At 48.4% G+C, this 27,112-nt stretch overlaps 8 protein-coding genes across 8 annotated transcripts in view; 3 read left to right on the top strand and 5 right to left on the bottom strand.

The window, feature by feature from the left end:
• Positions 1-785, top strand: part of MGYG_03682 (hypothetical protein) — a gene marked incomplete at both ends in the record, with an annotated part of 1,563 nt that extends 778 nt beyond the window's left edge. The window contains one exon of the mRNA XM_003173459.1: positions 161-785. Coding sequence (XP_003173507.1) covers positions 161-785 — 625 coding nt within the window. The remainder of the gene's footprint in view (positions 1-160) is intronic.
• A 1,294-nt stretch (positions 786-2,079) lies between these two features.
• Positions 2,080-6,418, top strand: MGYG_03681 (hypothetical protein; the record flags this gene model as incomplete). Its single annotated transcript, XM_003173458.1, has 4 exons — positions 2,080-2,172; positions 2,235-2,496; positions 2,630-6,258; positions 6,326-6,418. The coding sequence occupies 4 exons, from the start codon at positions 2,080-2,082 to the stop codon at positions 6,416-6,418; spliced, it is 4,077 nt and encodes a 1,358-aa protein (XP_003173506.1).
• Positions 6,419-6,985: 567 nt separating this feature from the next.
• On the bottom strand, positions 6,986-8,506 carry MGYG_03680 (hypothetical protein; the record flags this gene model as incomplete). The annotated part of the gene is made up of 1 exon (XM_003173457.1): positions 6,986-8,506. One exon carries the CDS (start codon positions 8,504-8,506, stop codon positions 6,986-6,988), a length of 1,521 nt encoding a protein of 506 aa, XP_003173505.1.
• A 1,002-nt stretch (positions 8,507-9,508) lies between these two features.
• On the bottom strand, positions 9,509-11,468 carry MGYG_03679 (hypothetical protein; the record flags this gene model as incomplete). The annotated part of the gene is made up of 6 exons (XM_003173456.1): positions 9,509-9,930; positions 10,017-10,658; positions 10,714-10,782; positions 10,856-10,940; positions 11,008-11,145; positions 11,217-11,468. 6 exons carry the CDS (start codon positions 11,466-11,468, stop codon positions 9,509-9,511), a joined length of 1,608 nt encoding a protein of 535 aa, XP_003173504.1.
• Positions 11,469-13,671: 2,203 nt separating this feature from the next.
• Positions 13,672-15,737, top strand: MGYG_03678 (5-aminolevulinate synthase; the record flags this gene model as incomplete). The annotated part of the gene is made up of 2 exons (XM_003173455.1): positions 13,672-14,053; positions 14,146-15,737. 2 exons carry the CDS (start codon positions 13,672-13,674, stop codon positions 15,735-15,737), a joined length of 1,974 nt encoding a protein of 657 aa, XP_003173503.1.
• A 341-nt stretch (positions 15,738-16,078) lies between these two features.
• On the bottom strand, positions 16,079-17,642 carry MGYG_03677 (hypothetical protein; the record flags this gene model as incomplete). Its single annotated transcript, XM_003173454.1, has 3 exons — positions 16,079-17,056; positions 17,121-17,440; positions 17,498-17,642. The coding sequence occupies 3 exons, from the start codon at positions 17,640-17,642 to the stop codon at positions 16,079-16,081; spliced, it is 1,443 nt and encodes a 480-aa protein (XP_003173502.1).
• Positions 17,643-19,191: 1,549 nt separating this feature from the next.
• MGYG_03676 (carbamoyl-phosphate synthase subunit arginine-specific small) lies at positions 19,192-20,673 on the bottom strand (the record flags this gene model as incomplete). Its single annotated transcript, XM_003173453.1, has 2 exons — positions 19,192-19,472; positions 19,533-20,673. 2 exons carry the CDS (start codon positions 20,671-20,673, stop codon positions 19,192-19,194), a joined length of 1,422 nt encoding a protein of 473 aa, XP_003173501.1.
• A 3,950-nt stretch (positions 20,674-24,623) lies between these two features.
• On the bottom strand, positions 24,624-26,652 carry MGYG_03675 (carboxypeptidase S1; the record flags this gene model as incomplete). The annotated part of the gene is made up of 2 exons (XM_003173452.1): positions 24,624-26,444; positions 26,515-26,652. The coding sequence occupies 2 exons, from the start codon at positions 26,650-26,652 to the stop codon at positions 24,624-24,626; spliced, it is 1,959 nt and encodes a 652-aa protein (XP_003173500.1).
• Between the last annotated feature and the right edge of the window lie 460 nt (positions 26,653-27,112).

Genomic DNA, 27,112 nt, shown 5'->3' with positions numbered 1-27,112 from the left:
CACTGCAGATATGGGTGCCTTTCTCGATGCGCAGTTAAACTACCATGAGAAGTGCCGAGAGGTCCTTCTCCAGCTCAAAGACGAGTGGCCTGCCGGGTACGTTAATTTTTATTCCTATCTTCTAGCTTGTATTGTTGCGGTTGCTAACTAGCTAGAACAGACCAACGCAGCAGTTCAACTCGTATGGCCGCCGTGCGACTCTGACTCGCTCCAACACCTCCTTTAACGAGCATACGACGGGAGAAGACATGTACCGAACTTCTTCCCAGCAGCAAGACACGCCCAGGTCCCGCGAGGCCACTCGACCGGCCCTAGGTAGCCGACAGCCAACATTTGAGGGCCCAACACAGCTCCGGACCAGCAGGAAGCTGTCTCCATCGCCGGCGCCAGCTCTACGAACCCCTCTCCGAACCGCGAGTGACACTATCTCTCCGGCTATTATTGGCAACAACGCAGCCGGCATAGCTAATGCTCGCAGCCAGTTACGTGTCGTTAGTCAGGGGTATAATGGAGGAGGGGGGAATGACGGATACTACGACTCTACCACAGATGAGGGGACGTCCCCCGTCAGAAACAGTCCAGACCAGTACTACAGTTCCACCAGCACGTCTCCGTTGCGGACTGTTCCGGCCTCAGGACAGGTTCCCACAGCAGTATTTGGTTCAGGGTCAGGAACAGCAACTCCCATGAAGAAAGCACCGCCGCCTCCGCCGCCATCAAGGTCGAAGAAACCCCCACCTCCGCCTCCGCCACCAAAACGTTCTGTTTCTGCCTATGCCGCCTAGCCTTCTTCCTCACCTACCGTCTTTCCCCTGCTGTGTTCCTCTCTTATATGTTCGTCTTGGACTGGTTGGTGGTCCTGTCTTTTTGGTCATGGAGTCTGGCGTCTATCTGGTCTAGTCTTCTCTGGTGCATGTCTAAACCCCGTAGCTGGCCTATCACTACTGTCTCTACCGTCTCTATGTCACTGTATACACTCACTGTCACTGCTCTCTTGCGTCTGCTGTCGTCTGTAGTTAGTCGGTAGTCAGCCTTAAAGAGCCCGGCACGTCCAGAAACGGCCTTAGAAACCACCTTAAATTTAAGCTTATCTTCACGCCAGCAAAACGCCAGCAGAGCCTCACCTCTAACCGTCTCCGACTCCTCTAGTAACTCTTCTTCTACTTCTACTCCATCTACTTCTCCCTCTACCACCACCATCCGCTTGCTTCTCGTCTCTGCTGCTGCTGCTGCCTCTGCCTTCCCTCCGTCCACTGCCCACGCCTGCCTCCATCACGTGCCTTACTAAGCATCACGTGAACCTACTAAAACTCTGCCGCTTCGTCTTCCTTTCCTCGCCTTCTTTTTCGCCTCCTGCCCGTCTCTTCCCTCCCCTTGCTGCGCTTCCTCCCATCCCCAAGCCCCAGAGCGAGCAAAGGAAAAAAAAAAAAGTAGGCGAACCCGAACCATAGCCGGAAGCAGGAGAAACATCCAGCGCGCTCTCGCCCTCCACATCGTCCGCGCTCCCATCAGCGAGCCAAGGTCCGCTACGCTCCCTGCACCACGCGACGGCTGCCTTTCCTCACTTCGCATTGCCTCGCTCCCTCTCCTCGCCTCTCTTCAGCTGCTACTGTCGCCCTCTCTCGCCCTCTTCGCTCCGGCGGCCACGGCCACCACCAACCATCACCACCATCACCACTAACTACTTACTACTGCCATCTCCGAACCCGCCGCACACCTACCTAAACCGCTTCCACCGCGCCAGCCTAGAAGCCTAAAAAATAACATAATAGAAAAAAAAAAGATTAACAGGCACCCCGACGCGACGATCAGCGATATCAGCGTCCTAAGCAGCATCCCACGCTCACGCTCACGTCCAACACCTGTTCACTCTCTATCGCGTCTGCTCTGCCTTGCTTGCTCGCTGGCTGGCTATGCTCTCCCTCGCCACTTGCTAGCCAGGGCATCGTCTGTCGTTATTGGTTTTTTTACTTTTCCCTTTAGTATATGTTTTTTTTCTTCCGTCGTTGCTTCAAGGATATTGCCGCGCTTTGGATGAAGAGCTTTGCTAGCTCAGCATAGAAATATCCCCAAAAGACCATGGCGTCTGTCCAGCAGTCTGCCGGCATGCCGCAGCAGAATCTCGGCCTGCCGCCAAACCTCACTCCCCAGCACATCCAGGAAGTGTACCAGGTACGTTTTATTGTCAAATAATTCCTGAATCACAGTGTGTATGTATACTGACTTGGGTGAAGAAATTTCGGCAGATGCAAGAACAAGGTGTGCGCCACGATGACCCGGAATACCTCAAAGCTCACAACTTGCTGTCTGCCGTCCAACGGCAACAGGCATACCAGAAGCAGCGCCAGATGCAGATGCTTCATGCCCAGAGACAGCAGCAGCAGCCTCAGCAGCCTCAAATGCCTCAACAGCCCCAGCAGATTCCCCAGGCTCCTCCTCCTCAACAGCAACTGCAAGGCCCGCTGAATGGCATTGCTGATTCCAATGGAACAGATGGTAGGCTCTACCCTTTTTTATCCATTCTTTCCTTGATTTTACTTTTTATCTTTCACTTCGCACCTGCTTGTCACGTTCGATTTGAAACCGCGCAATTGTTCTGAGAACGCGATGTTAACAGGTGTCCGTGTAGCAAACCCTACCGTTCCCAGTGCTACCACCACCCCGAATCAAAAGAGTGCCTCTCATGGATCGCAAAGCTTCACTCCAGAACAACTGGCCACCCTGAGAAATCAGATACTGGCCTTCAAGATGCTCTCCAAGAATCTGGCTATCCCCCAACGCGTCCAGCAGCAGCTTTTTGCAAAGAAGGCCGCTGGTGTTGACGGCGTTCTCAGTTCCGACCAATCCGTGGACGGTACTGGTCGCGATGTAGCTGGCGAAGCCGAGGCCACTGTCGAGAAGCTTAGAACCATGTTCGAGACTTTCAAGAATCCCTATGATCTTCTCGGTGGGTCTATCAATTACAACGACCACGCTGTGCGCCGGAATCGGCTGAGGTTGCCTTGCATAACTCCGCTGGGTATCGATCTTGACAAGGTCCGAGAGGACAGGGAAATGATCCTATATAACCGTATCAACGCTCGAAAGGCAGAGTTGGCCAAGCTGCCTGCCAATCTCGGTGCCTGGGACAGCGGTGATGGTGATTCACCTACCGCTGATGACTCCCTCAAGCTCAAGGCCCTGATCGAATACAAGATGCTCAACTTGCTCCCCAAGCAACGCGCGTTCCGTAGGCAGATCCAGAACGAGATGATGCATTTTGACTACCTTGCCATGTCCGCCAATAGGCCTGCTCACCGTCGCATGAAGAAACAGTCCCTGCGCGAAGCCAGAGTCACTGAGAAACTTGAGAAACAGCAGCGCGATGCTCGTGAGACCAAAGAGAAACAGAAGCAGTATAACCAGCTGCAGGCCATCCTTAATCACGGTGCTGATGTGCGCAATGCTGGAACTGAGCAGCGTGGTCGCATACAGAAACTTGGTCGTCTAATGATGGCCCACCACACCCACCTCGAACGTGAAGAACAGAAACGAGTAGAACGAACTGCCAAGCAGCGTCTCCAGGCTCTAAAGGCAAACGACGAGGAAACGTATATGAAACTGCTCGGACAGGCCAAAGATTCCCGTATTTCTCATTTGCTCAAGCAGACCGATGGTTTCTTGCGACAGCTTGCCGCATCCGTTCGTTCTCAGCAGCGAATGACGGCAGAGCGTTATGGAGACGAAGACCAGATTGACACCGATGAGGACGTAGGCGACTCTGACGAAGAGGACGAGAGCCGAAAGGTTGACTACTACGCCGTTGCCCATCGTATCAAGGAGGAAGTCACCATCCAACCAAGCATCCTTGTTGGTGGTACGCTCAAGGAATACCAGCTCCGTGGTCTGACCTGGATGATATCTCTCTACAATAACAACCTGAACGGTATCTTGGCCGACGAGATGGGTCTCGGTAAAACAATTCAGACCATCAGTTTAATCACCTACCTGATCGAAACCAAGAAGCAAAACGGTCCTTACCTTGTTATTGTTCCCCTAAGTACCCTGACCAACTGGAATCTCGAATTCGAGAAATGGGCTCCGTCTATCTCTCGTATCGTCTACAAGGGTCCACAGGTAACTCGAAAGCAACACCAGCAAGCCATCCGATGGGGTAACTTCCAAGTCCTTCTCACAACATACGAATTCATCATCAAGGACCGTCCTATTCTCAGCAAAGTCAAGTGGCTACACATGATTGTCGACGAAGGTCACCGTATGAAGAATGCGGGATCGAAGCTGAGTTTCACCCTGACCAACTACTATCAGTCCCGGTACCGTTTGATCTTGACTGGAACACCGCTACAAAACAATCTGCCTGAGCTTTGGGCTCTGCTCAACTTCGCCCTCCCCAACATCTTCAAGTCCGTCAAGTCGTTTGATGAGTGGTTCAATACCCCGTTCGCGAATACGGGCAGTCAAGATCGTATGGAACTCACTGAAGAAGAGCAGTTGCTCGTCATTCGTCGTCTTCACAAAGTCCTTCGTCCATTCTTGCTCCGTCGTCTTAAGAAGGATGTCGAGAAGGATCTTCCCGAGAAGCAAGAACGTGTCATCAGATGCAGATTCTCTGCCCTCCAGGCCAAACTATACAAGCAGCTTGTCACCCACAACAAGCTTGCTGTAAGTGATGGAAAGGGTGGAAAGACTCCCGTACGTGGTCTGAGTAATATGCTCATGCAACTACGTAAACTCTGCAACCATCCGTTTGTCTTTGACTCGGTAGAAGAAGAGTTGAACCCCGGCAAGGCTACGAACGACCTTATCTGGCGTACTGCTGGTAAATTCGAGCTGCTCGACCGAATCCTTCCCAAATTCCTTGCTTCGGGCCATCGTGTCCTTATGTTCTTCCAGATGACGCAGATTATGAACATCATGGAAGATTTCATGCGATTCCGTGGTATGAAGTATCTCCGTCTCGACGGTGCAACGAAATCAGACGACAGATCCGACCTGTTGAAACGTTTCAACGAACCCGGATCAGAGTATTTCTGTTTCCTCCTCTCTACCCGTGCCGGTGGTCTGGGTCTCAACCTGCAAACCGCCGATACCGTCATCATTTACGACTCCGATTGGAACCCTCACCAGGATCTGCAGGCTCAGGATCGTGCTCACAGAATCGGTCAGAAGAATGAAGTCCGTATTCTCCGACTGATCAGTTCCAACTCCGTCGAAGAACGAATTCTCGAGCGTGCGCAGTTCAAGCTCGATATGGACGGCAAGGTTATCCAGGCTGGTAAATTCGACAATAAATCCACCAACGAGGAGCGAGACGCTCTGTTGCGTACTTTGCTTGAAACCGCCGAGAACGCAGACCAAATTAACGACCAGGACGAGATGGATGATGATGACCTGAATGAAATCATGGCCCGATCCGAGGGCGAGTTTGCCCTTTTCCAAAAGCTTGATGCAGAGCGTCAGAAAAATTCAGAGTACGGCCCGGGACATAAGTTGCCTCGTCTCCTTGGAGAAGATGAGTTGCCGGACATCTATCTGACCGAAGAGAACCCTACGGCTCCTGCGGTCGAAGAGGTTGCTGGCCGTGGTGCTCGTGAACGCAAGAACGTGAAATACGATGACGGCTTGACGGAAGAGCAGTGGCTAACTGCTGTTGATGGCGACGAAGAGACGCTTGAAGAGACGATTGCCAAGAATGATGCTAGAATGGAACGGTTACGCGCTAACCGTGAAAAGCGTCAGAGAAAAGCACAGGGTCTTGATTCTTCGCCTGAACCGTCCCGAGAGACATCCGCTACGCCACAGCAGAAGAAACGCCGCAAGGGACCCGTTCCTAAACGTAAGGCCGACGAGCCAATAGATGATGCTCCATCCAAGCGCAAGAAGGGCAAAGCCAACAAGGCCGCAGACTCGCTCACAAATTCCGAACGATCTACCTTACAGAGAATACTTAACAGCGTCTACCAGACTCTCATGGATCTTGTGGAAGACGTCCCAGCCGACTCGGAAGATAGTGATGATGAGCCAATGACTCGCTCTGTGATCGAACCGTTCATGAAGCCACCGCCCAAATCCCAGTATCCAGACTACTACATGATCATCCAGACGCCCATGGCGATGGACATGATCAAGAGAAAGATCAACCGCGAAGAGTACTCTAGTCTCAAGGACTTCCGCGAGGACATTCGTCTTCTTTGCACCAACGCCCGAACATACAATGAAGACGGAAGTATACTCTTCCAAGACGCCAATAACATCGAGGTAAGCTCATACATATTTCACTTAGTATTCTAGAAAAACATCTATACTAACACGACATCCTACCTAGGCTACCTGCAACTCCGAGCTCAGAAAAGAGACCGAACAACACCCTGAATTTGCTGATTTTGACGACGCCGGTTCATCCGTGGGAGATGAATAGTTTTTTTTCGTCTATTCCGTTTCTTTGATCTACTTGACTAGCTAACTAGTTGATTCACTTCTCTGCGGTTCTCTGGCTGGCGTTGGCGCACCGCTTGTATAATGTATCTAGTTCTTCGGCCCTTTGCGCATTTTTCTCTATGCTTTTCCATGTAGAGTAATATTATAAATTAAAATTCTTTTAACTCGTCTTAACCTCTTTGCCACGCCTGAAGAAGCAAAGCTAAGCCTGTTAAAATGCCCCTTCACCAACCATGGTCACTCATCCTGCTATCTTCGATCTCGGTGGGGTAGTTAAATCCGATTACTGATTGGCTAACTCCGTATCCAGCTATTTTGATGAGTAATACATGAGTAATATTACTAAACACTGATTAAGCTGACTTAAGGATGTCAAATAGATGACGGAGTAAATATATTAATACTTCCTACTTCTTCATCTTGTACTCCGTACACAGCTTGCCTTTGGTTGAACATATAATGGGCTGGATATGGAAGTCAGGATACTAAAATCCGGGGACCATAACATGATAACGCTATCAGCCATGCTCAGACAGATGCAAGGCAGCTACCCTTCGCTCGGCTTGATCTTGTTGAGAATGATATCCAGATTCTGTTCACAGGCCTTGCTCTCATGCTCTATGATCTCTTGATGCCTTGGGCTACGTATGTGAAAGGCTGCATCGAAAGGCAGCGGCTGTGAGTCTAGACTCTGCGACATGTTGTCCGGATCAATCTCCTTTTTCTTGCCGGTCTCATCGTAGACATGGTCGAAGTTGAATGCCCAAAGCATCCGCGATACCGCTGAAAACAGTGTATCGCGAACAAGATGCTGGCCTGGACAAGCTCGTCTACCGAACCCGAACGGACAGGTTGGCAGTGCCGGGTTATCGATCCATCGCTGCGGCCGGAAGTTGCTGGGGTCGCCGAAGACTTCCTCATCGTATTCGAGGGACCAGTGGTTGGCTGCCACAGGCGTGCCCTTTGGAATCCTGTAACCCATGTACTCGTCGTCCTCAAGGACTGCGTGAGGCATCCCCGTGACAGCAATGGGCCTCCATCTCTGAACCTCGGCTATAAAGGCGTTGACATAGGGCAACTTTGGCATATCCTCAAATGTCGGCAGCCTGTCGGGCCCTACAACTCGGTCAAGCTCTTCCTGTGCCTCCTTGACGGCATCTTGATGCAACACACTCGCCATGACGAATACGCACAGAGCCATGGGAACAGCGTGGCCAGCTTCGAAAAGGTCTGAAGAAGTCATTATTAGATCTTCTCTGTCGATTTTATTCCCCTCTTTCCCCCCAGCCAAGGCTTTGGCCCAGTTCCAGGAACCTGACGCAAGTGCCGCATCCGTGAACTGTTCAAGCACCTGTTGCTGCTTTTCAAGGGCCTTTTGCGATCTAGCTTTCCATTTACCGATGCCCAATACTTCAGCCAACCATGGGAATGGTTCTACCACATGGTTACGCTGGAACGCGTCATGGACAGCGTTGAGATTCTCCATGTATTCTTCCGGATACCGTTCTCCTAAGTCAACAATTCTCCGGCCATACATCAAAATCAGTAGGAGATTAGAGTGGTAGAGCTCGAAGAGGTCAAAAAACTGGCTTCCATCCAAAAGAATCTTGAGCAGAAGATGCTTGCTTTCGATGTCTTGGAGAACACGATATCGTTTGGTCATACTAGGATTGACAAGAGACGTCTGTATACGGTTCCGCTGTTTCCACTTCGGCCCGTATGGTAGGAATGTTATCGACTTGCCGCCAAACCCATAGTCTCCTAACCCGACAGAATGTGGGCGAGAGCTGTATATACCTCCTCGTTTATCCAAGAGATCCCTAGCCGATTTGTGTGACCCGAGCAAGATAATCGTTTTCAGTCCACATTTGACCGTGACTACAGGGCCATACTTGTCGTGCCATTCCTTATATGTCTTCCACCGGAAATTCTTGGGTATCTGATGCAGGTTACCTATGACCGGCAATGATGGGGGCCCGGGAGGAAGAGGTAAGCGATGGCCAAAAAATCGAGCTGCAAAATAATAAGCAGCCAGGCAGATGCCAATGAGAGCCAGCAAGGAAAGCATTTTGTCGTTTTTTTTCTCTCGTGCCCCAGCCTCTCAAGAGGATGAAAAGCCGCCTATTGCACTTCTAATGAGACACGACTCCAACCCTGGCTGTAAAGAGGCTATAACTAAATCTGGAGGTCTCCCTACTTATCGACAAGGCTAGGGACTGCAAATTATAAACTTATCTCTCTAACATGATCCTTGAGCCCATAACCAACCTTTGGGATATAGCGAGGGATGCATATTTCAATTCAGCCTTTAGACTCATATTTGGGCAAACATGCAGGTGATGACTGGCTGGATGGCTTGACCAACTCAGTGGTGGCTAGCTGATGGGATGAGATATCTTATAATCAACTGAGCGATCGCAGCTCGCATGACGGCAAAAAGCAAAAGGCCAGCGTTTAGCTAATATGTATTCGTACAAAACGTGCAAAATTACGACTATCCCGTATATCACTTCATTCCATTCCCATGCGCCGGAAACAAAACATTGGGACAGCAAACCTGATTGATTCCATACATATATATAACTTCCCCCCAGCGAAGCAGCGTGACGATACTACGTACTCCACCGAGGGATGCACTGGGGCGAATAATTGGAAACTAAAACGACACTAGAACTAGCCTTCATATTGGGAATCTCTTGATGCACCAAGTCACGACCGGAGTGAAGGTCGACCACATAGTGTCAAGCTTTGGGGGTGGATTTTGAATTTTGGAAGACTACCTTTAAACAAGTATCAAGTCAATGATGCAGTGTGACCTGTCTTCTTCTCCTGCAGAAGCTGAAGATAGGAGCTATAAGTGAGTTTCTATCATCCCTCGGAAACCAAAAACTGAGTATGAGCAAAGTAGATACAATATTATATATGAAGATAGCCACTGTAAAATCAACCTAGAAGCCGTCTAAAGTGACCTCTTTTGCCCCTTTCAGAATAGTTTACAAGATTGTAGTTATCAAAACTGTCAATCATCGTAAACATCTCCCAAGTCTTTCCCGAAAACTCGATTCTATACTTACTGCCGACTTTTGTATCTCATCTTGATCTCTGGGTTTAGGATTCCAACGGCATCCACGTAGACGTTGAAATCTGGACATTTGCCGTCTTCATGTGCCAATTCCAAATTGTAGCCCAAGAGTATCTTTGCGGTCATAGTCTGGCACAATCTGGTTCCCAGTAGTCGTGCAGGACACGACGAGATTCCGAGTCCGAAAGATACCCACTGTTCGTTAGGTGATATCGTGTTATGAAGTATATCGCCGGCTGCCAAGTCAGGCCTATAGAAACGGTTGCCGTCAAATCGGGTAGGATCTGGATAGATTTCAGGGTCAAAGTGGACGAATTTGCCGGAGGTGGTGAGATTCGTTCCAGGGCCAAAAGTCATGCCGAGTGATTTAATTGTTACTGGCTCCTTGACAACTTGACGGCTGCCGGCGACTAAACAGGTAGTCTGGTTAGCGTTTCTTGATTGTTGTTGGGAAGAATCAAAGGTGACAAGATTTACTATTGATAAAACAACTTACCCAGGTTGATGCAGTCCATGCGAAGAACCTCCCTGCTGAAGCTCTCGAACCTAGGGGTATAGTTAAAGATGTCGAAGCTCCATTTCCCATCATTTAACCTTAGGGCTTCTTCCAGCTCCGCTCTGATAGGTTCGAGGAACTCTCTATGGAGTAGAAGCCGGGCAATGAAGGTAGACAGGATCATGATTGTGGGTTCAACTGCCTCAAAGAACATGAACATGGTCTCATCCGCCATCATGTCAATATGGTGTTCTTCATCCTTCACCTCTCCATTGCGGCTTAAGGGGCCCTTCTTCAAGGCAAGCTCAACCATTGAGCTGGCGTAGAACTGGTCATCATGGGTTGGTGAGCTCTCTCGTTTCTGTTTGATTAGACGTCTTAGTTCTGGCATGATCGTCTTCTTCATTGACTTCATAGCCGATCTGATCTGATGACACTCCGGCGCAAACAGTTCCAGGAGAGGCCCCATTATCCGGGGCATTGACTCGTAGAGATGTGTTCGCCCTTCAACCTGGCCGACATAATCGCCCATTTGTTTCGCAAGTCCTACGTCTCGCCCAAACCCAGGGTGGAAAACAAGGAGAACACCAATATCAACCAGAACCTGCAACGATATATTGAAGATAGAATCTTCGTTCCAGCCTGCTCTCATAGTTAATGGCCTGAATCATTTGACTTTTGTGAAAGCAGAACGTACTCTTTGACGATCCCATGAATTGCCTAATGCTATTTTCTGCCTCTGTCATGATAAGTGGATCTAGCTTTTCTGTAGAGACAAGAGATTACCCATTAGTGATCAGAATCCTCACGAAATCGGGTTATACGGGAGTTTAACTTACTCAAGGTGCTCGGCTTGTTGCATGCTTGCATGGCCTCGACGGGAATCTTCCAGGCTGCATCCAGGATGTGATTGAAGTTGATTTCCTATATATCAACCCGTTAAGCTAGCTCAAATGCATAAAATCGGGGCGAACTTGGTTATAAAACATACATCCGACATCATGTGTCTCATGCTCAAGTTATCTTTTGGTAAATTGAAGAATTCTTTTCCACAGTGATAAGGAAGAACAATCATATCGCCTGAACCACCTGGTAGAGGCACGGCCCAGGGCTTGCCCTTTTTGCTGTACTGATAATAATGAGCAAGGGATTATTGTTGAAGTGCATATCTTGCACTGGAGAGCGGGGGGTATATATTACCTCTGTATACCCACGCGCAAATCCTTCCACGTAGTTATGACCAGAACCCCATAGGCGTAGACGAGGGCTGAAGTAACTTGAATCATCCATGAGAGGAATGTTCCCGAGGAATCTTCTTCTTTTCCAACCATGGTGATAATCCACTGCAAAAACGAAAAGAATAGATGTAGCCACAAGGGCAAGCACACTCCCAAGGAAAGGCAGGGCAATGGCCTGGGGCAATAACAGCCCGTCTTCAAACAGCCCAAACATCCTTTCTTTCCCTCTCTAGTGACTTCGAGATAAATTCCGGGTATGAAAGTGCGTGGTGAGTTGTCGGAATGGAGAATGGGAAAATACCACTTCTAACATTTAAATAGGTAAGCTAATCTTAGCCAACAGAGGCTTACTCCGTAATCCATGACCGGTTCATTCGGGGTATGATCCGAGCAGGTTACTATTTGAGAACCGGTCTGGTTGTAAATATGGGTGGTTTCTTTTGGGTTTGTTGGCGTATGGCCCCAATTTTGGTCCTCATTCAGGGCTATCCTGCTACAGTCGGTGGCCAGTAATCAATGATCAGTCTCCACCCACAATTAGTTATATGCCTGCCTTATCGTTCAGCTCTGACCTAGTACTGTAGCTTCATAACCGTCCTCTGCGGATTAAAATGGAGCATGAGTGAGGGGAACGTGCCACGAAGATTCAAGATGCGCCATCCGCATTGGCATAAAACATTTTTTTTGTGACATGTTTACGATGCTATTGGCATTGATAAGGGAACGCCTCTGTTGCTGCAGTGCAAACCAAAATAGTGGAATTTAGTTGGTAGCGATTCATTGACATACGGAGTACGGAGTATTCAAGGAGTCATGCTTGTTCGATTCAATAGACGTGTTCCCGGGGGGTCGGACTGTCCCTTGTGCGGTTCCCCAGGTGTGGATGGAGCACCATGGTGTCAAAGGCTCAACAATTTGTCTACCTCTCGCAGCGATCAAATATGGATGTACCTTCTACTCCGTACTCTGTACTTCATGAATTTGGTATCTCAATGAGAACATTCTGCAGTCCAGTAGGATAAAGTGATTCGCTCTGGTGATTCTCATCAATGCACTGGATCCTCGAGAGATCGACCAGATATCTAATGGAGCGGATGAATTACCCCGAAGGTCCATGGCTGGATACTTACGTGGCTCCAGCGGCCTGCGACTCTATCATAGCTGCGTGTCGTAGTGCCTGTGGGCGTGATAGGTGTGCGCTCATGGGCGTACTTCCAGATGTTTTCAAAATGTGGCGACAACAGGGAGAATGAGGTTGAGCGAGCCTAACCCGGTTAGCGCAACCATCTTTTCGATAACTACCTAGGTAGTTATATGTGGCTCCCAAACCTTAAATAAGCATAAATACATAAATACACTCTCGAAAACTTATGTGAGATCCATGTCAACAAAGACACAAGATATTGCTCGCTGGTACTCCGTACGTACAATTCATTCGGAGGGCAATTTTCAGTGCTCAAAAGTACATGATATAAAGGTTACGGACATGCATGGGAGCATTTTCGAGGCCGTCACTTTCCGCTACGGAATTAGGTAGCTTCTCGTCCGCACTTGCTGTCTACGTGCGCCTGATTAATTCAAACCAGCGCTTACAAAATTTACTCCTGTCACGGTTTACGATAGCTTTCGACATGCTGCTCGAGCTAGATATGTGTCCGTTTCCTTTAAGAGCACCTTGAAACTTATTAGAGTAGGGTTAGAACGGCATCTTCTATATTCAGAACTGGACCATTTATATAATTGCTTGCCCTTCTCAATTCGGTATGTTGCCCGCTTGGGTGCCTAACACTGTGGGTTTCGGCGCCTGTGGTGGTTTTGTAGTCAATCCTGAAGAATGTTTGATACTGGCCCAAGTATAAGTAACTTGTCAGTTTCAACGGCATTGCCTGGCTAGAGGCAGGATTGATTCTCGTGGAAAGCTGGTACAAATCCCTCGCACATCGCAGTATAATTACATACCGCTGCTTTTCCCCTCGTAGCAAATCAACAATATGTTTCGAAGGTAAATAGTAAAGCGCTTATCTGTATTTTCTTGGTAGTCTCATGTCTTCTCTGTTGCCCAGATTTTTGAAAACCTTAATATTAATAACGTTATATTACATAATCTCACCATATGATGATGAGTAATCTTTAATGTGATAGAAACTTTCCTCCCCTGAAATGCCTCGCTTACTCAGCAATCACATGCATTCAGCCAATCAGAAGTCGCTTATTTATGCGGAGACTTTTTCGATCCAAAAAAGGCAAAAAAGAAAAGAAAAAAGTAACAAAAAGCGACTCAGAGAAGAGAAAGAGAAAGAAAGACGAGAAAGACGAGAAAAGGACAAGTTGACACTGCTTTGACGACGAAAACAGGCATACAGAAACCGACATAGAGACCACCGAAGACGCAAGAGAAGCAGATACAGCAAAACAAGATGGAGTCTCTGCTTCAGCAGTCCCGCGCCCTCTGCCCGTTCCTGAAGAAGACTGCCCCGGCTACGTTGCGAGCGCTCTCCACCACCACCAAACCGAGTTCTAGCGTCGTCGGAGGCACCACCACCAACCTCCAGGTTGTTGCCAGGCGCTGTCCTGTCATGGGCAAGGCTCTCGCTGTCCAGAGCGCACGCATTGCGCTGAGAAGTGGTGAGGCGAGGGCCTTTGGCACCTGTCCTCGCTCGGCTGGCGCTGCTGGCCTCGTCAGGGAGAACCTGCGCCGACGCCATGGCAAGGCTCTCTGTCCGGAGTCGAAGAAGGGACTGCATACTACTGCTGCCCAGGCGGCTGTCGTTGGCCAGCAGGCCCGGGGAAAGTCTAGAGGTGTGTATTTTTGCCGTCATGTTCCATTGGTGTTTGAAGGATATCTTGAGTCGAGCGAGATACGGGGCAAGGAAGTGCTGACAGCGGATTAGCAGTCCCGGTCCCTCCGCGGGTCACCATCGAGCAGCTTAACTGCGCCAGAGAAGCCTATGCCGGCCCCAAACCAGCTATCCCATCGACTACTGCAAAATTCGACTATGAAGGCTTCTACCGAGGCGAGCTGGACAAGAAGCTTAAGGACAAGTCATACCGCTACTTCAATAATATCAACCGTCTGGCCAAGGAGTTCCCTCGGGCACATATGGCATCCCCGGAGGACAGAGTCACTGTCTGGTGCGCCAACGATTATCTCGGCATGGGCCGCAACCCTCATGTTTTGAGGAGCATGCACGATACACTCGACAACTATGGAGCTGGTGCTGGAGGAACCCGCAACATATCTGGTCACAACCAGCATGCTGTTGCTCTGGAGAAGACGGTGGCAGATCTCCATCGAAAGGAGGCTGCTCTTGTCTTCAGCTCTTGCTATGTTGCTAACGACGCTACATTGGCCACGCTTGGTAGCAAGCTACCAGACTGCGTGATTCTCTCTGATAGCCTCAACCATGCTTCTATGATCCAGGGTATCCGCCATTCTGGTGCCAAAAAGTACGTCTTCAAGCACAATGACCTCGAGGACTTGGAGATGAAACTCGCCGCTCTGCCACCTGGTATCCCTAAGATTATTGCCTTCGAGTCCGTTTACAGTATGTGTGGCTCCGTTGCCCCTATTGAAGCCATCTGTGATCTGGCGGAGAAGTACGGTGCTATCACCTTCCTTGATGAAGTACATGCCGTAGGCATGTACGGGCCACACGGTGCTGGTGTGGCTGAACATCTCGACTACGAGGCGTACGCCAACCCTGAAGCAGATATCAGGGGTACCGTCATGGACCGTATTGACATCATTACCGGTACCCTGGGCAAGGCCTATGGCTGCGTAGGAGGCTACATTGCTGGATCCGCAGATCTGGTCGACACAATCCGCTCCCTTGCCCCCGGGTTTATCTTCACCACCTCCTTACCCCCCGCTACCATGGCAGGTGCGACCACCTCTATCAAATATCAATCTTCTTATACCCGTGATCGTACCATGCAGCAACTCCACACAAGAGCAGTCAAATCTGCCCTGGATGCAAATGATATCCCCGTAATTCCCAATCCATCACACATCATCCCGATTCTCGTTGGAGACGCCGAAGTCGCCAAGAAGGCATCTGACATGCTCCTGGAAGACTACGGTATCTACGTCCAGGCAATCAACTACCCGACCGTCCCACGCGGCGAAGAGCGTCTCCGCGTTACTCCTACCCCCGGCCACACGAAGGAATACCGTGACCATCTTGTTAAGGCTCTCAAGGGCGTCTGGGAACGTCTCGGCATCCGCAAGACCAGTGACTGGAAGGCGGCCGGTGGCTTCCTCGGCGTAGGATCAGCCCATGAGGAGAAGAACCTCCCTCTCTGGAAGGATGAACAGCTTGGCCTCTCCACTGGTGAGGAGCTGGAGACTGCCATCGAACGCGAGTTGAAGGCCGAGGTAGAACATAGAGAGCATATGATCCGTGAATTGGCTGTTGAATGCGCAGCTGAGGCAAAGGAGGCTCAAGGCCAACGTGTCAACCAACATATTACGGCATCTGCTTAATTTGCCTCCCCTTCTTCTTTGCCATTTGATTATATTTTATGGAACTCTCCCAACTATCGACGGTCCTTTCTACGCTCAAATATCCCCAAGCCGAACTTCTTTTCACTTCTTGCAATAGTACACGTTTAATTGAATATGACATGCCATACTTCAATCAAATAATACTATTTGCAACATCTTTTTTGATATACAGTTTTGATATTACAACATATATAAAGGAATAAATTCTAACATTCTTATTTCGGCAATATTTTTTCACTTACACCCTGCTCATAAAACGTAGCTCTTCTTGACTAGAGTAACTCATTAAAGATAGTCGCTGACTCGAAAAGGAAATCTATCTACTTCCTCGACGCCCTTCCCCTGCTCACCTTGGGGAACTCAACGGGAATCTTCAACCTTGCAATCCTCTTTGAGGCCGCTTCTGCCTTACCATTCTTGATGCTCCATTTAGCAAACTCCGTTTCCCTAGGCTTATCAACTTTACAGCCCAGTTCCCTGAAATACTTCAAAATAGTATCATTCTCCAGTCGCAAATCATCACGCAAATCCGCCGGATCAGTAGCCAGTTCGCTCACATTACTTCCTCCCATCTTGCCCGACGCAGGTGGGATATGCAACGACATGGCACATATAGTAGTATGCAACAACGTGATGTCATTCCGCGAAAGGAACGAGCCCTGGGGCACAAACTTCCGGCGTATCGTGTCCAGGAACGGGTCCGTTATCGTGGGCGTGGTACTTGTCTCTGAATCAACGGCTGTTGAAAGGATACGGCGCAAGTCCTCGCGAGGAGGAAGCTTCTTGCTATCGGGTCCACGACCACCGCCAGAAGACCGTTTGAGTGACCGGGAGAGCTCGATTAAAATCAGTATGAATCGGAGCAATTGCACCAACGTCTTATCACCGGATTGAACAGCTGCTTCGACTCGGTTTGCGACAAAGCGTGACGAGGTAGTTATACCCTCCGAAGCAGCAACGGCAGCCTGCCAGTCCTTCACCGGTACTTTGCGCAGCGTAGGCAAGCCATTGGGGACCAGGCTTTCAATACTGTATACCTCTGCGGGCTGTGTGGCAGATAGGTTCGGTTGCGGGAGTGGTTTGGATGCCTGGATTTCTGCCTGGGCTGATTTCTCTGCTGCCGCGATGCTCATACCGTCCTGAGGCATGAACGAGAGCAGCGCAGATTCTGCTGCTTTGGTGGATGAAGCGGAGGCGTTGGATGTTAGAGCGTTTTCTGTTATGGCGGCTACGGCTTTGCGGGCCATTTTGGTTCCGAATGCTGCTGCCAATGCTTCTCTTTGGGACAGAGCAGTTGGCTGTGATTCCCGTCTCGTTAATATACGGTCTATCACCACAGATGAGTAGAGAAGTAAAACATACCGCGCCCTCTTCTTCCGACTCTTCTTCCACTTCTGCGATGGCTTCTCTCGGGCATCCTCGTATCATCATCTTCCTAGCCTCCAGAAGCTGCACAGTATTTTCCTTGGGGTCGTAAACCGCAACATAATGGTTCAATAGGTTGTCCAGCTGATTCTCGCCTTCTCTACCGGTGAAGTTAAGCTTGGGGTGCCCAGAGGTATGCAATAACGCTTCTGTCAAGGCTAGATTCGCATTCTCAGCGTGCTTCGTACGCTGTTGGCGTGGTTTTATGTATGTGTTTAGAGGGAGTGTCTCGGGGACCGTAAGGCCAGGCGAGGAAGCTGAAGTTCAAGTCATTAGCTTAGTTCATGGCTTCTTCGAATAAGATGAGAAGATACCAATAATAGGGACATGTCCTGCAGTATTGTTCAAGTACCGGACCGTTGCTGGTTCGGTGTTGGAGTGGATTGCAGGTTTTTTGCTTGGCCTGTCATGTCGGTCTGAGGCTCGCTTTCTCTTCTTTTCGACCTGAGAGCTGCCCATGATAACTATGATCGTTTAATTGACAGGCAGGAGAAGGATATTCTTGCTTCTCAGGTCGTTGCTGAGCTGTGTGGATGTTGGTGATTGATATTCAATGATTGATTGATGACCAAGTTAAAAAAAAATTAGTCTTTGCGCCGAAGCTCCACTCTCGAAAGCACAAGCACACAACCACTGTAGAAATAAATATTTACTGCTCCGTACGACCTTGATAGTGAATTGGAGTATAGCCAGCGCGGTTGAAGGCGAGCAACTACTTGTGTTGAAAGAGGGAATAATTTGCTTGAAAACTTTCAGTTTCATTCACATTCTGAGACTCGTCACTATCATAATGGCACAAGTGACACAATAATTACAAAAGTAAAAAGCGCATAAATCATCAGAATTGAGAAACCGTCCAAGTAACTTTTAACCATCTCTGATGAGCGAGGTCATACCTCCTCCATATGTTGAACAACCTTGCCGTCCCATGCAAAAAGATAAAACGCCACATGATTCAAACGTAGTTATCACCCCGCACCGTTATCGACGAAAAAGAAGAGAGAAAAGCGAGTATCAACTCAAGAATCGGATAACGGAACCATCACACACAAAACCGTCACCAAATTGTGTTCCTGGGAAGAACTGTGAATGCCGGGCCGAGATCAAATCGGTACATTCGCAAGAGGGGAAAGTTGTTGATGCACGCTGCGAATATTGAACGTAGGAAAGCAGTGTTGACTTGATTCGGTTGGTTCCGACATTTAAATCATGGTAAAAACCCAAATGTTCGCTTTCTCCTCCAAGGAAATCATGCTTTAGAAGTGTGTTGGTTTTTGAATTCGCCGGTCATGGAATATTAGGGTAATTGCATTGGGTTGGTTTGGCTGAGGCAGAGCGGTCAAATAGTTTACTTGCTGCAAAGGGAATTAGCTATGCTGTTCATTTTTCAATGCAATACGCAGTAGTGGTTGGTGTTTGATATCAACTTACCTTCGGGCTCTAGTCTTACGGCGCTTACGCTTGAGGCGGCGAACTCGCTTCTTTCTCCACTTGGCTCTCATCTTCGCAGAATTGCAGAGGCTGTGGATGACAGATGGTTAGCGAGAGGAAGACATCATCAGTGAAACCGCAATGGACGACATACCTTTCTTCGTAGATGATGAGGATGGTTGAAAAAGAAGAAGAAGTTCGTGCAAAAGCTGGAGGTAAAGATCTTTGTATGTGTGTGTGATGACTAAGTAGACTAGTCTACTTTGGGAAGCGAGGTTTACCTCTCACGTCATGGCTATGATTACATAACAGAGTCTCGACGATAAGGGCAAAAAAAGAAAGCAAAGGCACAAAAGGATAGACGAGATGGAGATGAAGATAGGCGAATTAAATGAACAATAGTGGAAATGAAATTCACTAAGATAGAGACTTAGGTAGCGCTAGTGAGCGAGTGCTATATAGGAGAATCTCGGCACACAGCACAATTTTTTGATAAACACCCGTAAGAACCCAGGAAAACAACAGAAGCAATGAAAAGGTCAAAAGTGGTAAGTCAAGTCACACAGGGATACGGAATTTAAGCAGCGGCAGCAGCTAAAGCCTGTGCTGGCTCTTCAGGAACAGAGGCAACATGAGGTTCGCGCTCAATGCTGACACCGACTCGTTCATTTCCAAGGAGATCCGCCAAAAGAGGGCTGGGACGGTTGTCACGTCCGGGCTGGTGGACTGCCTGGCCGGCCTTGTATTTCTGAACACTGTCAAGGTAGATGTCGAACAGGTAAGAAGAGTCAAGGGGGCCTCCCTTGGCTTCGGGGTGGAACTGAGTGCTGAAAATAGGCCGGGACTTATGAATCATTCCTGTATTTGATATTAGATGAGATACTAGTAAAGAGGTAGAGAATGAAAAGTATTACGTACCTTCGTTGCTATTGTCGTTGAGGTTGACAAAGTAGGGCTTCCAGTCACTTGGAAGAGTGCTGGCGTCGACAGCATAGCCATGATTCTGACTAGTGATGTGGCATCGCCCAGTAGTCAAGTCAAGGGCTGGGATATTATGGGCTCGGTTACCATATTTCAGCTTGATAGTCCGGGCTCCAACTGCCAGGGCAAGAAGCTGGTGACCAAGACAGATACCCATGATGGGGATCTGGGAGGTCTGCATCAATTTGGAAAGGGTGTGGACGGTCTGGGAGCAGTGAGTTGGGTCGCCAGGACCGTTGGAGATGAAGACACCGTCAAAATGGTGGGCGACCTTGTAGACTGGGTAGTCATAAGGGAAGACGGTCACACTGGCTCCACGGCTGACAAGGCTTCGGAGGATGTTCTCCTTCACTCCGCAGTCGATGACGGCGACGTGGGAGGTGCTATTTGCAGCACTGACGTGGAATGGTGATTTGGTGCTGACCTTACGGACAAGGTTGATCTGCTCCGGGTCGATGAAGGCTTCATCCTGGTCGGCATCGTACTCTTCGCCGACAGTGATTCGAGCGAGAGAGGAGCCCTGTTCACGGAGATAGGTGACAATCTGACGGGTATCAACGCCAGAGATGGCAGGGACACCTTCTCGAATGCACCACTCGCTCAAACTCTCAACAGCGGTCCAGTGGCTGTACTTGAGAGCGGCATCTGCAACGACGACACCGACAGCCTGGAGGCTGGGGGACTCGAAGTACTTGAGAAGGCCATGCTCGTCACGCTCGGAAGACGGGACGCCATAGTTGCCAATAAGCGGCTGGGTAAAGACAAGGATCTGACCACGGTATGAAGGGTCACTGAGAGACTCTGGGTAGCCGACAAGAGAGGTGGTGAAGACGGCTTCGCCAGAGATGTTGGTCTTTGCACCGAAAGACTTGCCGTGGAAGATAGGTCCGTTGCGGATGGTGAGGGTGGCGCGTTCAATGGCAGATGGAGCGGCAGGGGCCTTGGCTGACAAGGGTCCCCCGTTCACTACTGAGGCCATCATACGTGCCTGGCCTCCGAACCGCCCACCAAACCGCTGGGGTAAGCCGTGAGCCGCATGGACCTGGGATGGCAGGGATCGAAAAGCTCGAGCGAACATGATGACTGATTTTAGTGATGTGATGGAGCTTCGACGATGGGGGTTAATGTTGTTCGTTTGTTGTTTGCTGAGTAGAAGAAGAGTAATAGGCCAGTCGGTCCAAAAGTGACTCAGTTAACTGCGGCTTTCCACAGGTGGTCTAAAAAGGGAGTCAGCATCCATCTTGATCTGACGGCAGTATACATTGTATATTCTCTATCGAGCATAGAGTTATTCGAGGTCATACCTGAGATGTAGTCCTAAAACAAAGAAGAAGACATGTTAGCATTCATCCAGCCGTCCAGGAGCTCAGCTCTCCACAGAGCCAGGGAAGAGTCATCAAATCATACTTGGGAGGTAAAAACGGAAGCGAGCACGCGCATAAGCACTTTTCTGCCCTTCAGGACTTGGACAATCTGTTGAGAAAGAAGAAGGAGAAGAAGAAAAGAGAAGAAGGAAGAAGCTGGTGGTTGAGCAGAGACGGTGAAGTTCGTCGGGTTGTTCGTGGGTTTTTGTGGAAGTTCGAAAGTTGACTGGAAGAAAGAAAGAAAGAAGGCGAGGAAAAAAGTTCCCAGCTTTTTGCGCTTTTTTATCTTTCTTAGTAACACTGCATGTGAAGGCGGTGAGGGCCGATCGGCCAGTAAGATTCTTCCTTTTTTCTTTTTCCAGGTTCCAATTGCAGAAATTGACCAATCAGAGTAACCACGATGACTGTCTTCACTTTGTAAACTCAATAATACCTCCGCTAGATGGTGTAAGTTACGGGTATTGTACGGTAACTTAATCGATCCTTTTTAACCTTTTTTCAACCTCCGATTTAGGAGAAGCGAAAACATATCAAGATATCAAAAAAGGGGAGGAAGACGAAGAAACATGAAGGCGATGATAGAGATGAGACCATAACGTTGGTGATTTGAAGATGGTGTAGACATGATGGTTGAGCTGATTCTCTTTTTTTGGCTGTCCTTTATACCAGGTTGACGTGATGTAGTGTGTGGTTGACACCCACATATGGACATATACCATTATCAAAGCTAGATATTGAATAGTGAAGTGCTATGACTATAGAGCTCGGAAGATACCATATTCTATATACCACAATACCCAATATTTTGGAGACTTTCAATTCTACTGTCACTGTAGACGGTTTGGATAAGCAAAAAGGACGCAGCCCCAGAATGGCATACCCCGGGCTTTGTCTAAGCTTAGAGTAAACATGTGCAAGATACTCCTAATAGAAAGACCTTGACAGTATCAATTTGCGGGCTAGCTTGTTATCTACTATTAGCGGATACATCTTGGTCTATCTTACTGCCATTTACTGTTACTTACTGTCATATACCACGATCCTGCCTGCTTCCTCAATTATCAAAATCCCTCCGAGTGAGCAGATATCTACAAGACCCTGGATATGAGATAAAAAAGGAATAGTCATGATTATTTCATTTCCAGCCTGCAATATATATATGTACATGTTGCTTTAGAGAAGCTACTCGCATTGTGTTGGCAGTGTTGATACATTCAATGCCTGCTCTATGTCCCTCAGGTCATCTGCCACCAGGACAGTCTCATGGAAACAAACAAAGCAATGACGAATCACCCCGAATGTGTTGCTGGAACACTCCGCCGGTGTCCTGCTCCTGTCATTGCTTACTGTCCTGCTCTCAATGACGTGCTGGCAGCTACTTGCTCTCGTTGCAAACCTCGCTTAGCTTTAGCGCCAAATCTGGCAATATAAAAAGCCCCTTGACACACACTCTCCCTCTTCCTTTTCCTTTTTTCCTTTCCTCTCTCGAGCAAGTAACCAGATGTAGACTGATACATTTGGTTTTCTTCTCTCGTTCACTCTTAGCAACTTGCTAGGTAAGTCAAACTCCCTTCTCCATCTATTAATCTACCTTATCTTGTTGATATCACTACTGACAGCAAAATATTGACGACAGACTGTCCTTTGAAAGCTTTTTACAGCTACTTGATATCAAGTACCTCAAAGTAAGTACCACCATCGCGTCTATCTATCTATCTTCTAGATGGTCATATACTTACAGTTTCCTCTCCTTCTACAGGCTTTCTTTCTTCTCTTCTTCTAGGGTTATCTCAAAGAGATTCCCCTGTCATGATCTACTAGATACCTATCTCTAGTAGATCATGACAGTAATGACAACTACCAGCTCGCACTCCCCTTTCTTATCTACTCTCTAAGCTCAAGTATCAACTTGAACTTAGCTTTTTTTCTTTTCTTTTTTTTCCCATCATATCTTTCCGCAAGTTCGGAGAGACTGAAGGAGAAAAGGAGAGATTTAAAGAAGGAACACTTGTTGGTATATCCATGTTGTTTTTCAGACGCGACGACGCGAAGCGATATTTGTTTCCTACATAGTTTTCTCCCAGGACATTTTCTATATCACGGAAATTCGACTATTCAGAGAGCTAGATATTTGACAACTTTTCCAGCTCTAGCAACTTGTCCTTCTGCAATGAGATATCTGGTGGGTTTATAACGTTGAGCAGAGTGTACTGTCAAAGCTGACGTCTATATAGTGTATAAGCTCCCTCTCGATTACAACCAAAGGTCTGCCAAAAAAATAGCGAAGTGGAATAACATAGTATGTTTTCATGAGACTTATAGGCTGGCCAGTTTATCGACGTTGTCTTCAAGTTTGATGGCTAAAAGGTGGTTGGTATTCAACGCACTTTCAAGCTATGTAAATGCACCCTGTTGACTTTCTATATGCTTGGTTATAGGCCATCCACACTCAGGCTTCAAAGTCACTGCCGAAACCTTTTACAATCCAGCAGTTACACCTTTCAATCTACGTTTCACCAGGGCGTTGGTTTCAAAATTAGTGATAGCCAATAGTTATAACTACTTGTTGGTTCCCCTGCAGTGGACACTCGGTCGGCCGCTAGTTAACTTACTAGGGAAGACCAAAACAATTTTTTGACCAGCCTGTGAGCCAAAATCAACCCCACGACTTATACTTTTGTCAGTTTAAATATTCTAACCGGTCATTGAGATATTGACCGACAGAGGCAATACTATATGGAAGTCGAAGAGCTTGCAGCCGCCGACAGCAACGCCAACTAGTTACAGCGTCTACGAACCCAAGTTCAAGTTCGAGTTCGACGGCACCAAGAGAAGCAAAAACTCGCGCTCTAGTGCTCTGCCAGCACACATGCCCTTCAGGACCGCGGAAAATCTTCCCCATATACCAACGCCAATGCTGATGATTCTGCCTCAGATAGTGGACATGATCCGGACGTGTCTTCGGGTACATAGTCTGATCAGGGTTCGTACGCTGCACCTGAGCACATATTGTCTGCCCTCCGCACCCCTGTGATTTCATGATACCCTGCTCATTCCTTGCTTGGAATGTACGTTTGGCAGCTTTGCTTATGCATGCATCCTTGGGTTGTTTGAATTCCGAACGGCCGCGGAAAAAGCTCTATGTCGATCCCTAGGAAATGTGGTCGATTTTACGTCCGTGATAGAGGCGCTGGTTCAAGGGAACTCAGCAATGAGTATGTATCTACTTTCGCTATTTCAACTCTGATTACTTACCTATTCACCCTATTTGGGTAGACGTTGTTTTAAAAACCGGATGGGGGGTTGGCAAGGAAGGGGTGATTCCGGGATATGAAAATGTGAGTCACCGGCTAGGATAATACGGCACGGACACAATATATTTTGTCTGGGATTCTATGGAGATAGCTATGCATGTTATGTGCATGCCGAAGCAAGGTATCCTCCTTGGCTTCGGGGAGCTGGCCCTTGCGGGGCGAGCAATTGTTGGCTTTGGTTTTTATCCTATAGAACCTTGCTTCTACTGACTACAAGGAGTTTATATCCAAAGGACACAAGAAATGAATATATTTTCTACTGCTCTTTCAAGCATCTATGGCCTAAATAGTCATAAATCTGTATTTGCCTCGCTATAAACCTTCAATCTATGTATATACTTCAATGTGTACTAGAAGAAGAACGTAAGGGCAGCGAGAGCTGATATTGTCAGCATGGCCGCTGGGCCTTGTGTCATAGCACCTCCACTGGTAGGGGCAGGCGTGGGAGATGTGGTAGTGGTTGGTGGAGGACCCTGTTTCTTCCCAGCAGGGCTCTTGATAATATAGTTCTCAACCACTGCAGTTCCATCCTCGATGGCTTTAATCTGTTCCTTGGAACAGCTTCGGCCGGCACTAAGGAGGTAGCAGGTTGGCTCTGGCTCCGCAGGGATATCGTTCTTGATCTGGAACGAAGACACAGTTCCGGTGGTAGCATAGTCTGGCTTCTGAGCAATGTCGATTTCACCGGTAGCAATATCCTTGTTGAACATGATACGCTCGAAAATCTTGAGCGAAGCCTCAGGCTGGTAGGCAGGGACTTCATGGCCCGCCTCGTAAACTCTGGTGAAGGAGAAGTTTCCATACTGACGGACTGAACCTCCGACAAAAGAAGGGTTGACCTTGACGTCGGCATATCCTGCCTTGTGGAAGCCCTCAGTGCCAGTGTAGTTCAAGGCAAGACTGACCTGCTCACCACCGAGCCAGTTACAGATGTAGTCCCTGTCACCATAGACGAGAGCAACCTTGACTCCGCTCTCGAGGAGGTAAGCCAGGTCGTCGGTGTAGCCACGGACATCAGGGCGACCGTAGTCTCCAACGGCATCAAACATTTTCGCTACAGCACCGGAGCGTTGGGTGAAGTTGACTGGCATACCCATGGCGGACAGGACGCGGGACTGGCTGAGGTAGCCCTTGTAGAATGGTGGGGGGAAGGGGTCCTGAACAGGATGGGCTATGTCATAGTAACCAAGCTTGGTGTCTTCATAAGGTCCCATTAGGTGGCTGTCGCAGAAATTGCTAGCATCATTACAGATTTCGTTGACAGTCGCATTGTTGCTGTACAAGTAAGGGTCTCCTTCTTTAGCGGCCTCACGGCATCTGGCGAGTTTGTCAAGGCAGCCGTCAGGGCGGTGGATATCATTTATGATATCATCGCGCTGCTGCTGGCTAAAAGCTGTGATACCATAGGTGTTGTTGAAAGGAAACTCGGCGTAACTCGTGGCTTGCCACATGAGATCGATACAGCCATTGATGATACCGAGGGTGTCAAGGTTGAGGATATGCATTTGTCCTTTTTCGTCAATGGTACGGTTCTTAATCCTTTCATTCTGATCCTGGAAGTACGAGGCGAATGAAGGCCCGTATTTTCCTCCATAGGACTCGGTCCAGATGCTGACTTTGTCATTGTTGGGCTTATGTTCAGGGAATTCCTGGAACCACACTTGTGCAAAGTGCCAGATAGAACGCGCAGCGTTCATGGTGTTATTGGCGGTGGCCCATGAATTCTGGCTGCTAAGGGTTCCGACTAAAGTGGAGAGATTTTGTGCAGGGACGCCATTTGAGAAGTCGGCAACCTTCACCTCACCGTTGATGTTACTGACAGTAACATTAGTAGGCTCGTCGTAACTAAAGCCGACTTGGTTTGGCTGATCAATAAAGAGCATGTTCACTTTGTTGTTCCATGCGAATGGGTTGTTGGTGGTAGACATGGAGTCATTATTAACCATGCAGGGGCCGTTTTCCTGGAAGAGTCCGATCATGGATGACGATCCCGGACCACCGTTCAGCCAGATGGAGAGAGGGGCATTTTTAGGATCCTCACGGGCTTCAAAGAACCAGAAGAATGTGTTGATTGAGTAGTTTCGGTAGACGCCAAAGTCGTCCTCGTCTGGAGGAAGGTGGACGTGGCCAGTGAACGATCTAACTCCCTCATTTGTTTCACAGATGTCATTCTAGTCAGAGGGTTAGCCAAACAAATTCAAATACACAAGTCTTCTAGAATATGCATTGGTCAACGCATACCTCCTTGTATGTGATCTTCACATTTTCGTCGAACTTGGATTTGACCACAGTGGCGCCCTCAACGGGTGGAGGGAAATACTGGGCACTGGCAGCGCCAATGACCGGCAGCGCCACGGCAATGCTAGCCGCAAAGTGCATCGTGGATGTAAATTAGTGAAAGAACGAGAAGAGAGCAGAAATAAAGCAAAAAACCCAGTAAAGCTTCCACGGGTTTGCCCCCTGGTCAGTGCTCCTGGAGGATAAAATCCATTCCCTTCAGGAGGATGCCAATGCCCTTTTTATATTCAAGAAAACGGAAGAAAAAGACGGCGTAAATATTGTGTCATCCATCCATGAAAGAATGAAAGAGATGCGGGGAAGCATCTCGTCCGGGGTATTGGAAGAGCTTGCCTCAAGACTGATCTTGATACAGGGTTTGTTGGAAGCTGGCCAATGGCAGAGATGTCGATCCCCTGGGGAATGCCTGATGCATGGTCAATTTTGGGCTGTCGTCTGAGATAGACGTCTCTGGGTTATTCAACGGTAAGATGCAATCTTATCATCCATGTTAAGTAACCAAGTCACCGACTGGGGTGTGACGGAAGGAAGCATATCCCTG

This window comes from Nannizzia gypsea, genomic scaffold, assembly GCF_000150975.2.
Source record: "Nannizzia gypsea CBS 118893 supercont1.3 genomic scaffold, whole genome shotgun sequence".
Classification (NCBI taxonomy): Eukaryota; Fungi; Ascomycota; class Eurotiomycetes; order Onygenales; family Arthrodermataceae; genus Nannizzia; species Nannizzia gypsea.
This window is presented reverse-complemented; position numbering and strand designations above follow the sequence as displayed.